This window comes from Protomyctophum bolini (assembly GCF_963924005.1).
Source record: "Protomyctophum bolini genome assembly, chromosome: 14".
In the NCBI taxonomy this organism is placed as follows: Eukaryota; Metazoa; Chordata; class Actinopteri; order Myctophiformes; family Myctophidae; genus Protomyctophum; species Protomyctophum bolini.
Genome location: NC_137875.1, coordinates 28847768 through 28861901, shown reverse-complemented (window position 1 = coordinate 28861901; position 14134 = coordinate 28847768). Strand labels below are relative to the sequence as shown.

The 14134-nt window shown below is 39.2% G+C and overlaps 1 protein-coding gene across 16 annotated transcripts in view; it reads left to right on the top strand.

Annotated features, from left to right (window-relative positions):
* LOC308327876 (mitogen-activated protein kinase kinase kinase kinase 3-like) overlaps positions 1-9417 on the top strand; it is a gene marked incomplete at its 3' end in the record, with an annotated part of 59990 nt that extends 50573 nt beyond the window's left edge. For 11 of the 16 annotated variants that reach the window (XM_080781469.1, XM_080781481.1, XM_080781468.1 and 8 more), the window contains 3 exons: positions 451-506; positions 2540-2605; positions 4155-9417. In XM_080781469.1, coding sequence (XP_080637595.1) covers positions 451-506; positions 2540-2605; positions 4155-4242 — 210 coding nt within the window. Of the gene's footprint in view, positions 1-450; positions 511-2539; positions 2606-4154 lie in introns of those variants that run through there. The other 5 variants (XM_080781474.1, XM_080781479.1, XM_080781473.1 and 2 more) reach the window with 2 other exon arrangements.
* Positions 9418-14134: the final 4717 nt, after the last annotated feature.

Genomic DNA, 14134 nt, shown 5'->3' with positions numbered 1-14134 from the left:
TTTGTCCGTTTATACCATTTACACCGGGAATGTCATTTTAGATTTTTGCGGTTTTTTTTATCCCACGATTTTTCACACGGTGTCAATTTTCGAATGTAATCCTGGGCGCTACACTTCCTCTGCCAACCTGGGGAGGGCAGAAGACCTCATGCTACCTTCAATGCATGAGGAGTCCAAGCTGCTTCTTTTCACCTGACAGAGGGGAGTTTCCCCAGCCGGAAGGAACACGTTTTTCCGACCAGTTCCATTCCCCTCCATCAGGCGCCCCGGCTGGCCAGGCGTTGGCTATTAAAAAATTGTTGCTGCACTGCAAGCTTGTACATCTGCTATTTTTGAACATTTTTGAAAATCTTGAATGCGTGAGAACTACTGATTTAGAAGGCGTTTGTAGAATCGGCCTCAGGTCTTAGTGGGTTAAAGTTAGACTAATCTGTCTCTCTCATTCATCAGATCACTCAGGAGATCTCTGATAGCACGCGCATCTTCAGACTACTGGGATCAGACAGGTGAGGAACAACACATCACACACACACACACAAACACTAGGGTTTGATATTTCTCCTGGATTTATCTCATTTTAAATCTGGGGAATTTGCCGTAAAACAAAAAAGAAAAGAAAACTCAAAATGCATTTAGATATATCGTATTTTCAATTAAATGGTTATTTTATTTTTAACTTATTAAATTAAAATATGAATAATTTATATAGGCCTAGCTAGGCCTATGCTATTCAGAAAAAAAGTGACAATTAAGGACTCAGAGTTTGCACATGAGCGCGTTTTTTCAGGAGTGAATGTCAGGGAAATGCACGGGAACAAATAATTGACCTCACCTCTTTCACATAGCTATACATGGTCTTTCACCCTTTGAGCAGTGCTGGGTCCCCATCACCGCTGAGAAGGTGATCATCCATCTCCTTTTGTACTTTATGAAAAGTCTGATTGGGTGTGAAAATAGCCAGCACGGCCAGGGCACGCAACACACACTATATTGGAGAGAGAGAGAGACTGTGCTTCGTCTTACCAGTTCATTGTGTCAGAGCTCAGGATGGTCTTGTAGGCTAATGTTATCTGGCAATATCTGCACGGCACCATCGTGCGACGAAAGATAATCCAGGCTTGAATTTATATGGTATTAAATAGGGTATATATTCCGGACACGACACTGTACATCGGAGCATAAATGAATTGGTCGTTTAATAAATTGATTGCAGCTGCCCTGCATTTGATGAGAGACGTAGCAGCTATAGCTATAGTAGCCCCATATGTGCCCTCTCCCTACGCTCATTCTGTAGCTCCGAGATGAGGTCACACACTGGGCCCCTCCCACCGCGTTTCAGAAACGGCGCAAGTTTCCGCAAGAAATGTTTCTTATCCTTACCACACCATTAATCCAAAACGTGTAGGGCTCATGTAGGTTTACACTAATTCAAATTTAGGAGCGGCCCAGAAAATCCAACTGGCCATTTGAACTGAGCCTTTACGTCCCGTCTTTTGTCAGTCGCTTCCATGTTTATCAAGGAAGTTGAAAAGCTTTAGCGCCTCCCCGGCGCCTCCCCTGGTCGAAAATTTCCAACTGACTTCAGTTCACTCGACATGCACGCGCACACGCACACGCACACTTCCTTGATAAACATGGAAGCGACTGACAAAAGACGGGACGTAAAGGCTCAGTTCAAATGGCCAGTTGGATTTTCTGGGCCGCTCCTAAATTTGAATTAGTGTAAACCTACATGAGCCCTACACGTTTTGGATTAATGGTGTGGTAAGGATAAGAAACGTTTCTTGCGGAAACTTGCGCCGTTTCTGAAACGCAGAATGAGCGTAGGGAGAGGGCACATATGGGGCTACTATAGCTACGTCTCTCATCAATGCAAACTGCAAAACCATTATGTTTCAACTTTCAACGGCTACACAGGTTTTAGTTGCTGGCATGCATGCAAGGAATACCAGGCAAATTAGATTATCTAATCTAAAGTAAACTATATGGACATTATAGCGTATTCTTGGGGTGGGATGGGGTGTCGGTCCCCTCTCTTGCATCTGTTTTCTCCCTTCCACTGCACTGTTCTATACAGTAGTGTCTTATCGTGATCCATATAAATATCAACCATGTTTGAAAATGATGGGAGGGTTCAGATTGGATATTTGACCACTCACAGATCAGGGGAAAAAACGCGCTCTGTGTGCAAACTCCTTTAGTGTCATTTCTAACAAGAAAAAATAAACTTCCGGAACGACAGGTCCCGAAGCCATTTCCCGGGTGGGAAAGTATGTGTGCTGTACCCGGAGATCCCGGGATTAAACCCTAACACACACACACACACAATGTTGTATCCAAGCATTCACATGCATTGCGCGCGCACACACACACACACACACACACACACTAACAAACATTTCATAACTCGCACACAAAATAAATGTAGCATATTTGATCAAAATCTTGTATACCATGATGTCTAGCCATCTCTCAGAATCTCACATACACACGTGCACAGTGTCTGTTAACATGCTTATCTGATGTTTTGTCAATGAAGAAGCTCGGACTGTAGCGATACCATGACAGAGACAGGGGCTGAGAACAGAGGCCTTACTCAGCCCAGGTACACTCCCTGTTCCATGGGCACAGCCAGCCCAAACTCCCATTCTTTCTCTCTTCCCTCGGGTGGTGATGGAGGTCTGCTTTAAGGGGGAGCGGTTCTTTAGTGTCTTGATGGGAGTCTTGAGGTTTAACCCATTTGAACCCATTCTAAAAATGTCTTCTACATCCTGACGGTTTTCTGAAAAAGCTATGTTTCTATGTCAGTCGTTCTTCGGTTTTTCAAAAATAGCAGACCTACAAGCTCATAGAGCTTGTAGATCTGCAATTTTTCAATAGCTAAAGCATAACATAATGCTAACATCAAAAGGTGTTCCTGCCCAGAATGGGTTAAGGAATGGTATGTGGGGTGGACCGACAGTATTTGTGTGGGGCATTCTGGTGATACTGGGTGGTACAGGGCTAACGTTCCTGCCCACTACCGTGGATTCCTCCATGGTGCAGTGGGTGTTCGGCGGGTGGGAACTAAAGCCCAGTTGGGTAGGGAGATTTTTGTCACTGCAATAGCACTTTTTAAGTTATATCTTGACTCTTATTTTGGAACTACCATGACACTTTATACCTAAGTTATTGCATATAAACACATACAAATGACATGCAAAGACTGACGGATAGAAAGCATCAGTTCCGTGTCTAGTGAGGCCACATCAAAGGCTGGAGAATTTGAAGCATCAGAGCATCCCTGTCTTTATATTCGGCAAGTTTGCTGTTGTATAGAACAGGGAACTTTTGTATGTCATTCTCCCCATCCATATTGTTGTCAATTGAAGCACTGACCTCACCAGATCATACGTGCAAAGGAACATGCGGCAGTGTACAGTTCACGGATAAGTCGAGACAAATTGTTTTCAGGATATGTGCAGACCATCTATTTCATAATATATTGACTTTTATTCAAAAAATATATAATTTTGGATGGTCAAACAAAGTGAAAACCATGCCATTATACACATTGTATGTTCGTGTTCAATGCCCCTCTGCGATGCTCGAAAAGAGAACCAAGCTACGGTGAGAGTCAACAGGTTTTGATGCATCACCATGTGACACCTCCAGTTTCACTATAGCTGTTAAATACAACGGGTGCATTTCTTGGTGCGAGCATCTGATGCTTTCTATCTGTCAGGGCGTTGATGTCCTCAAGTAGGCACGGTGCCCAGATGCTTCAGAGCCTCCCCGTTTGTTGTAAAAGGCTTAATGTGACGACATCTTCCAAAGTTCTCTCCTGTCCTCTGCAGCCGTTGCTGAAGCTATGTGGGAACAGGGGAGCGTATAGTATGTATAAATCCTGGCTCTGGCTATGCTGCTACCCTTCTGTTTCCTACGTTTCCTGCTCTTCTTTCACTATGTACTGACAAAATAAACGAAATGTCAGAGGAGGGCAGTGAACAAAGTTAGATTAGTTAATGTGTGTGTGTGTGTGTGTGTGTGTGTGTGTGTGTGTGTGTGTGTGTGTGTGTGTGCGTGCATGCATGCATGTGCATTGGGGGGGGGGGGGGGGTGTGTGTGCGTGCGTGCGTGCGTGCGTGCGTGCGTGCGTGCACCTGTTATTCCAGGGTGGTGGTGCTGGAGAGCAGGCCAACAGACAACCCTACCGCCCACAGCAACCTCTACATACTGGCTGGCCATGAAAACAGCTACTGAGAGCCACGGTTCACACTTAACTCTCCAGCCTACCGGCAATGCAGCTCCTCTTCTGGCTACCGCAACTGGCAAGCCCAAACACCCTCTTTCTACCCAAACATTCACCAAGTACCGCCTGTCTTTGATTGGCCTTCCGGCAACACAACTGGAGAATTAGCAGTCCCACTGGGAAGAGGGTAAAGTTGCCACAGTTTCTGTTTCAGCCAATTCGAAATTAGCGACACAGAGTAGTGGTTAGTCGGGCCTAATGTAACACAGGTCAGCATGTTACAGCACTGGTTAGACCTGGTTACTTAGCTGAGTTTATGTGCAGGAGTGATGGACACAAGGAATAACCGCTTACTTGGAACATTTACATGGATGCCACTTAACGGTCTAGTTTGTCAACGCAAAAGAACATGTTCTGCCCGTCAGCCAGTGTTGTGATGGCTAAATCTGACAGTAGGGTGCCAACGAAACTTGTCCCTATTCAGTCATACCCTCTACTTACCTTGCTACATACCCCACTGCATCATGGGAACCCAAGATCGACATGAACACACTGCTCCTCCTAGTACTACTACAGCTACTACTACTACTGCTATAGCTTCACAGAAGAGCCATCCTACAGAGAAAAAACAAGCCTTTCACGTCCTTCTTCCCTTACTTACTCCTTTGTTTTTTTTAACCTCACTTTTATTTATTGCAGCATGATGTAACTAAGACAACCAGGATTACTTTTAATTTTTTTATTTAATTTTAATTTTAATTTTTTAAATGAAGAAAAACTAAAAAAACTTAAACACACACAAAAAAAGCTTTGCCACTCCCGTAAGCATTGAGCTCTCATCCCTGACACCACACAAGTGCTTAATTGACCTCTATTTAATTGCTGTAAATATAAATGTTCTTTTTTTTTTTCTTCTCGACAGACAAACCCTAATGCCTGGTTGTGTAGATAGAGTTGTGTATAGGTTGTTCTGTGAGACAGACGAGACAGATAGATGAACAGACAAGAATGGGGATCTGGGGTGACATCATTGGTGGTGGTGAGAGACGGGGTGGGGGGGGGCGCAATGAATTAACTTCCTTGCATCCACAGTCACATAATGAGGGTCAGGAACGTGCCACGGTACCCCCACCCCACTCTACTCTGTCCACCCAACAATCTCCTCAGGTGAACATTTGCAGTAATACAATGCCGATAATATTGTAAAAGTGTTCCAGAGGCTCAGGATTGGATGGAGCAAACACAGGAAGCAGCACTAATTGGGTCATTTTCATTCATGCATCATTGTTATCGTTCGTATACACAGTAAAATCGTCTGTTTGTTTATCCATTTGTAACTCCCAAGAGTTTACAAATCGAACCCAGATGGATCCTTTACAGGTCTATTTGGTTACATTTGTTAAATTAACATTCAGGACTTTACTGTGTAGACATTTTTCACTTCCTGGATGTTTTCGTCATTTTTGTTGTCCAGAGCGATGGATGATGTTTCTATTTGTTTGTCTCATAGTTTGACATCATGATCAATGTTTTCAAAAATTTCAATTATTTGTTTTATGCTTCCTTTTATTCGAATGCTTCTTTCACTTTCCCATCATTATTAGTTTTTTAACAAAATTTTAATACTATGGAACCACTGGTGTTAAAAAGAATTGCACAGATAAAAGAAAAGGTATTTGATATAAATATGTGATGTCATAACATATGACCTTGGGTTTATGCACAGTATGTGTGTAGACTTAGAATATTTGCATACATATGCATTGTGTACTGTACAGGACAGACCTTTGAAAAGTGACAGTTGTAAATGTAAATTGTCACGCTTGTCACTCAGTGACTTGTTTGACAAGATAACTAAAATGGATGTAAATGCTACAATTTACATAATTTATGAATCAATTATTTAACTACTTTGCTCAGATTTCGAATTGTGGCTCTCATTTATTGTTCTGCCCATGTTTTTGTTTGTTTTGGCCTATGTTGAATACCAGTTTGTTTTGTTTTTTTACACTAGGGCAACACAGAATATGTTGCACTACACCACGGAGCAAATGCACAGAAGTAATTCTAGTATACTATTATTCTATGATTGAAAACTTGCCTACTTTAGTAAGAAATCACGAACAATGCTTATTTCTTGGTTCTTGGTTCAGCTACACGTAAGTTATGATGTAGTAAACCCCACCATCTTATGTTGAAATCTGCAAGCCATTTTGTGTGTATTTTAGAGCTTTAGCTTAATCATCTCAACTGTGACTTTTCAATGTCTTGAGTCCTGTGTGAGATTTAACACTACAACCATGCATACCGTTATGCTAGCTAGGCATGCACTGTGCTGTACTGTATGTATGCCAGTTGACATAATACTTGCAAGTCTTTACAAGCTGTGACACAAGAGGTCTCTTCAGAGGACATGGACACTATAGCTGACCATTAATGAGATATCATAACTAAGATTACAAAGGATGTATTATAATTGATAGGAATGTTCCCATAGCCCACAAGGCAGGCACATTTGGGGGAATACCTGTACACATTGGATTCAAGCTCTTAATAGGTTATCACAGTTGTGCCAGTGCTAAAGTTGTAGCGTGTCGTGTAAAGTTGCTTAGCTCAACATTTTAAACTACTCTATTTACCTATCTGCAACTTGTGATGAACCCATTGTGTATACAGTATATATTCCTTGGCTGCCTTAACTTCACCTTTAACCACTTAAACCCTACATGCTTAGTTGGCCATAGTCCCCAGGGCTCTAGACTAGGTCCGCTCCTTTGCATTGACGAACTACAACGCAATGCATTTTAAGCTTTTGGATTTTCACCCAGTGTTTGACGCATAATAGGGATGCTAGAGCCTGTCTCAATCCAAAGTGTTTATGCAGACTCCTATTTTGCCAAGAACTCATAACCTTGAAGGAGCATTATTTCGGCTCTGGGAATCCAAACACAATTGGTTTTAATCATGCTGTACTTGAGAAAGCAGTCACTGTGCCACCCAAGAAGTTGTAGTATTGTTCCCTATACAGTATGTTGTGCCCTTTGTTCCCTATTGGCTGGCTGCAAACTAGCAAGGGATTAAATGTCAAACAGTTGAACTCTACTGTTGGAATAGGGGTCGATCAGTCTTCAGCTCAGTACACAGAAGCCATCTAAAATTGCTATTTTGAGTTCAGTTGTGTTTCAAAGAGAAACATTTACACCTAAGCATTTGAATAATCAAAGTAGATGAACAAGTCATTTAATTTGTTAAAGTCCACTTCGTCCAACTGACTGCACTGGAAATTAATCGACCCTCGTACTGACTGGTGTTTTTGCCATAATGTTTTGTTTTTTTACTTTTTTTTACTCACAATGCAGGATCATCTTAATTGCAGGATTGCCACAACCTGTTCTTGCCATAGTCAAGTAGATAATACAATTGTATTAACGATTGTAATAATAATTTTTTTGATTTACTATAAAATTACAAAGAACAAGAAAAAGACTACAATGGCTTAACATTCTATATGTTCATAGTTACAGATGCCAAAGCCAAAAGCACACAAGTCAAGAGTCAAATGTCACAGAACTCTACTCTATACTATTCTAACATTCTCTTCAAAGTACAGGCAGAAGACTTGCATGTCTTGCTGTCATTTGCAATAATTTGTATTGTTGAACAACAGCAAACAAGATGCCTTAAGGTACAATTCACATGTAACCAAGTGATCACTAAAATTGGATTAACTTCCTGTTAATGATTAATCATTTGCATGTTAACAATAATTGCTGCAGCAGCACTTTGGGCTTTGGTCAGTTGTGCATTTGGTCTGGCTTGTTATGCAGTAGAGACCCAACATAATGATATTTATACAGTAGACCCAACATAATGATCTTTATACAGTAGACCCAACATAATGATCTTTATACAGTAGAGACCCAACATAATGATCTTTATACAGTAGAGACCCAACATAATGATCTTTATACAGTAGAGACCCAACATAATGATCTTTATACAGTGGAGACCCAACATAATGATATTTTAATAGTTCACTCAAAGAGCTTGAGTCATTGTCTCCAGTCCCTGATTGACCAATCATGTGCACATTGTGCACAAGTGTTTCCATTTTTCAAAGTGGCACCTTTTTTGTCCATCGTCACCTGCAATAGCAGCCTGTGTATCGGCTTGGTTGTGCTGTAAATTATCTGGAGTGTCGCCGAAATCTCTGAGATGCTGTTCAATAGAGCAACTGTCTTTAAGGGAAGCCATAACATTGAGTATGGCTGTGACATGTTTCCAGCTCTAGTGTTCAGCATTCAGTTGTCCCTCCTCTGCCCCCCGCAAAGCGGCATACTCCTAAAAATGGATTAGCTTCCCGTTGAATGATCATCGCAGCTCTCTATGACCTTGCCAATAACCTGTCCAATGGAGATTTACTAAGAAACATTCCTTGTGTTGGGGCTGGGTAGCATGATGTTAAGGAAAACATACTATGAATGTTACATTTTTTTCTAAATCTAAATTGCCTTGTCTGAAATTTTAATGGCCAAATTTAGATTGGTGTCGTACCTTGTGCAATGTCTTAGATTAAATAAGATCTGAAATGGTGAGCTGTCTCATAAAGTACACACAATAAGAGGTGTATACAGTAGGTTTAGTGTCTACTCTGATTCACATTAAAATGTCTGTTGTATACTCTGAGCAAAACCCACAGAAATGCACAGACTGCACTAACGGACACCATGTTGGCACCTAAGCTCAACAGATATGGAAACTACAATTTCATATTGCAGGTATCAACATGGCCTCCCATCGGCCTGTTTGCCAAAATGTAACCTGTTTCTATTCTATAGTATAGTCCCAGGTACTGTTTCCCCAATGATTGTTGTTAGCGGGGGGGGGGGGGGGGGGAACGACTAGTAGGACCTGATGCCGAAACGGTTGAAAACCACTGGTCTAAACTTTCATAGACTGTATGATCCTGGGGGAAACCTTTCTTTCTAGTAGCTCCTCGAAGCAGAATAAAACAAGCTGAATTATTTCCAAATGCTATTGGCACGAGTCTGGTCCCAGAATTTAAAATAACACTACGCAGTAGGTCTTTTTTTATGTTGCTTACAGCAGTACCATCATTCATTTTCATATTGCAATGCACACGTTATAAAATGTATATATTGTAAAATAAAAATCGGTTTGTTTTACATACTGTATAATTGCCTATATTTTGTTTCAGAAGTGTAACAGATTTATGAGATGACAGGTTAACACATTAAAAAGAAGGAACTGAAAAACTGATTTGTTGTGTTTTTCCTTGTGGTTCTAAAGTGCAGGCCAATATGAGGTTCAAAACACTGTTTTTTAGGTCGTGCAACTCTGTATATTCTCTCTGGGTTCAAGTCATCAAAATCTTCTGCCAGATTTTTTATATGCCATTTCCCATTGGCTACGAAATTGACTTCCCAATTTGATGAAAAACGGCGCACTATAGTATGCCGTACGATATAGGCTATAGCCCATGGTCCAAAATGATGAGAAACGAGGATAATTTCTTTTTCAAAATTTCAAAAAACATGGGCTATAACCCATCGTTTTTTTCATTTTTTCAATATTGTCAAATCATCAAAAATGATGAAAAACGGCGCGCTATAGTATGCCGTACGATATAGGCTATAGCCCATGGTCCAAAATGATGAGAAACGAGGATATTTCTTTTTTCAAAATTTCAAAAAACATGGGCTATAACCCATAGTTTTTTTCATTTTTGTCAAATCATCAAAAATTATGAAAAACGGCGCGCTATAGTATGCCGTACGATATGGGCTATAGCCCATGGTCCAAAATGATGAGAAACGAGGCTAACTTTTTTTTCCAAAATTTCAAAAAACATGGGCTATAACCCATCGTTTTTTTATTTTTTCATTTTTTTCAAATCCTCCAAAATGATGAAAAACGGCGTGCTATAGTATGCCGTACGATATGGGCTATAGCCCATGGTCCAAAATGATGAGAAACGAGGCTAACTTTTTTTTTCCAAAATTTCAAAAAACATGGGCTATAACCCATCGTTTTTTTATTTTTTCATTTTTTTCAAATCCTCCAAAATGATGAAAAACGGCGTGCTATAGTATGCCGTACGATATGGGCTATAGCCCATGGTCCAAAATGATGAGAAACGAGGCTAACTTTTTTTTCCAAAATTTCAAAAAACATGGGCTATAACCCATCGTTTTTTTATTTTTTCATTTTTTTCAAATCCTCCAAAATGATGAAAAAGGCGTGCTATAGTATGCCGTACGATATGGGCTATAGCCCATGGTCCAAAATGATGAGAAACGAGGCTAACTTTTTTTTCCAAAATTTCAAAAAACATGGGCTATAACCCATCGTTTTTTAATTTTTTCATTTTTTTCAAATCCTCCAAAATGATGAAAAACGGCGTGCTATAGTATGCCGTACGATATGGGCTATAGCCCATGGTCCAAAATGATGAGAAACGAGGCTAACTTTTTTTCCCAAAATTTAAAAAAACATGGGCTATAACCCATCGTTTTTTTATTTTTTCATTTTTTTCAAATCCTCCAAAATGATGAAAAACGGCGTGCTATAGTATGCCGTACGATATGGGCTATAGCCCATGGTCCAAAATGATGAGAAACGAGGCTAACTTTTTTTTCCAAAATTTCAAAAAACATGGGCTATAACCCATCGTTTTTTTATTTTTTCATTTTTTTTAAATCCTCCAAAATGATGAAAAACGGCGTGCTATAGTATGCCGTACGATATGGGCTATAGCCCATGGTCCAAAATGATGAGAAACGAGGCTAACTTTTTTTTCCAAAATTTCAAAAAACATGGGCTATAACCCATTGTTTTTTTATTTTTTCATTTTTTTCAAATCCTCCAAAATGATGAAAAACGGCGTGCTATAGTATGCCGTACGATATGGGCTATAGCCCATGGTCCAAAATGATGAGAAACGAGGCTAACTTTTTTTTCCAAAATTTCAAAAAACATGGGCTATAACCCATCGTTTTTTTATTTTTTCATTTTTTTCAAATCCTCCAAAATGATGAAAAACGGCGTGCTATAGTATGCCGTACGATATGGGCTATAGCCCATGGTCCAAAATGATGAGAAACGAGGCTAACTTTTTTTTCCAAAATTTCAAAAAACATGGGCTATAACCCATCGTTTTTTTATTTTTTCATTTTTTTCAAATCCTCCAAAATGATGAAAAACGGTGTGCTATAGTATGCCGTACGATATGGGCTATAGCCCATGGTCCAAAATGATGAGAAACGAGGCTAACTTTTTTTTCCAAAATTTCAAAAAACATGGGCTATAACCCATCGTTTTTTTATTTTTTCATTTTTTTCAAATCCTCCAAAATGATGAAAAACGGCGTGCTATAGTATGCCGTACGATATGGGCTATAGCCCATGGTCCAAAATGATGAGAAACGAGGCTAACTTGTTTTTCCAAAATTTCAAAAAACATGGGCTATAACCCATCGTTTTTTTATTTTTTTCAAATCCTCCAAAATGATGAAAAACGGCGTGCTATAGTATGCCGTACGATATGGGCTATAGCCCATGGTCCAAAATGATGAGAAACGAGGCTAACTTTTTTTTCCAAAATTTCAAAAAACATGGGCTATAACCCATCGTTTTTTTATTTTTTCATTTTTTTCAAATCCTCCAAAATGATGAAAAACGGCGTGCTATAGTATGCCGTACGATATGGGCTATAGCCCATGGTCCAAAATGATGAGAAACGAGGCTAACTTTTTTTTCCAAAATTTCAAAAAACATGGGCTATAACCCATCGTTTTTTTATTTTTTCATTTTTTTCAAATCCTCCAAAATGATGAAAAACGGTGTGCTATAGTATGCCGTACGATATGGGCTATAGCCCATGGTCCAAAATGATGAGAAACGAGGCTAACTTTTTTTTCCAAAATTTCAAAAAACATGGGCTATAACCCATCGTTTTTTTATTTTTTCATTTTTTTCAAATCCTCCAAAATGATGAAAAACGGCGTGCTATAGTATGCCGTACGATATGGGCTATAGCCCATGGTCCAAAATGATGAGAAACGAGGCTAACTTGTTTTTCCAAAATTTCAAAAAACATGGGCTATAACCCATCGTTTTTTTATTTTTTTCAAATCCTCCAAAATGATGAAAAACGGCGTGCTATAGTATGCCGTACGATATGGGCTATAGCCCATGGTCCAAAATGATGAGAAACGAGGCTAACTTTTTTTTTCCAAAATTTCAAAAAACATGGGCTATAACCCATCGTTTTTTTATTTTTTCATTTTTTTCAAATCCTCCAAAATGATGAAAAACGGCGTGCTATAGTATGCCGTACGATATGGGCTATAGCCCATGGTCCAAAATGATGAGAAACGAGGCTAACTTTTTTTTCCAAAATTTCAAAAAACATGGGCTATAACCCATCGTTTTTTTATTTTTTCATTTTTTTCAAATCCTCCAAAATGATGAAAAAGGCGTGCTATAGTATGCCGTACGATATGGGCTATAGCCCATGGTCCAAAATGATGAGAAACGAGGCTAACTTTTTTTTCCAAAATTTCAAAAAACATGGGCTATAACCCATCGTTTTTTAATTTTTTCATTTTTTTCAAATCCTCCAAAATGATGAAAAACGGCGTGCTATAGTATGCCGTACGATATGGGCTATAGCCCATGGTCCAAAATGATGAGAAACGAGGCTAACTTTTTTTTCCAAAATTTCAAAAAACATGGGCTATAACCCATTGTTTTTTTATTTTTTCATTTTTTTCAAATCCTCCAAAATGATGAAAAACGGCGTGCTATAGTATGCCGTACGATATGGGCTATAGCCCATGGTCCAAAATGATGAGAAACGAGGCTAACTTTTTTTTCCAAAATTTCAAAAAACATGGGCTATAACCCATCGTTTTTTTATTTTTTCATTTTTTTCAAATCCTCCAAAATGATGAAAAACGGCGTGCTATAGTATGCCGTACGATATGGGCTATAGCCCATGGTCCAAAATGATGAGAAACGAGGCTAACTTTTTTTTCCAAAATTTCAAAAAACATGGGCTATAACCCATCGTTTTTTTATTTTTTCATTTTTTTCAAATCCTCCAAAATGATGAAAAACGGTGTGCTATAGTATGCCGTACGATATGGGCTATAGCCCATGGTCCAAAATGATGAGAAACGAGGCTAACTTTTTTTTCCAAAATTTCAAAAAACATGGGCTATAACCCATCGTTTTTTTATTTTTTCATTTTTTTCAAATCCTCCAAAATGATGAAAAACGGCGTGCTATAGTATGCCGTACGATATGGGCTATAGCCCATGGTCCAAAATGATGAGAAACGAGGCTAACTTGTTTTTCCAAAATTTCAAAAAACATGGGCTATAACCCATCGTTTTTTTATTTTTTTCAAATCCTCCAAAATGATGAAAAACGGCGTGCTATAGTATGCCGTACGATATGGGCTATAGCCCATGGTCCAAAATGATGAGAAACGAGGCTAACTTTTTTTTCCAAAATTTCAAAAAACATGGGCTATAACCCATCGTTTTTTTATTTTTTCATTTTTTTCAAATCCTCCAAAATGATGAAAAACGGCGTGCTATAGTATGCCGTACGATATGGGCTATAGCCCATGGTCCAAAATGATGAGAAACGAGGCTAACTTTTTTTTCCAAAATTTCAAAAAACATGGGCTATAACCCATCGTTTTTTTATTTTTTCATTTTTTTCAAATCCTCCAAAATGATGAAAAACGGTGTGCTATAGTATGCCGTACGATATGGGCTATAGCCCATGGTCCAAAATGATGAGAAACGAGGCTAACTTTTTTTTCCAAAATTTCAAAAAACATGGGCTATAACCCATCGTTTTTTTATTTTTT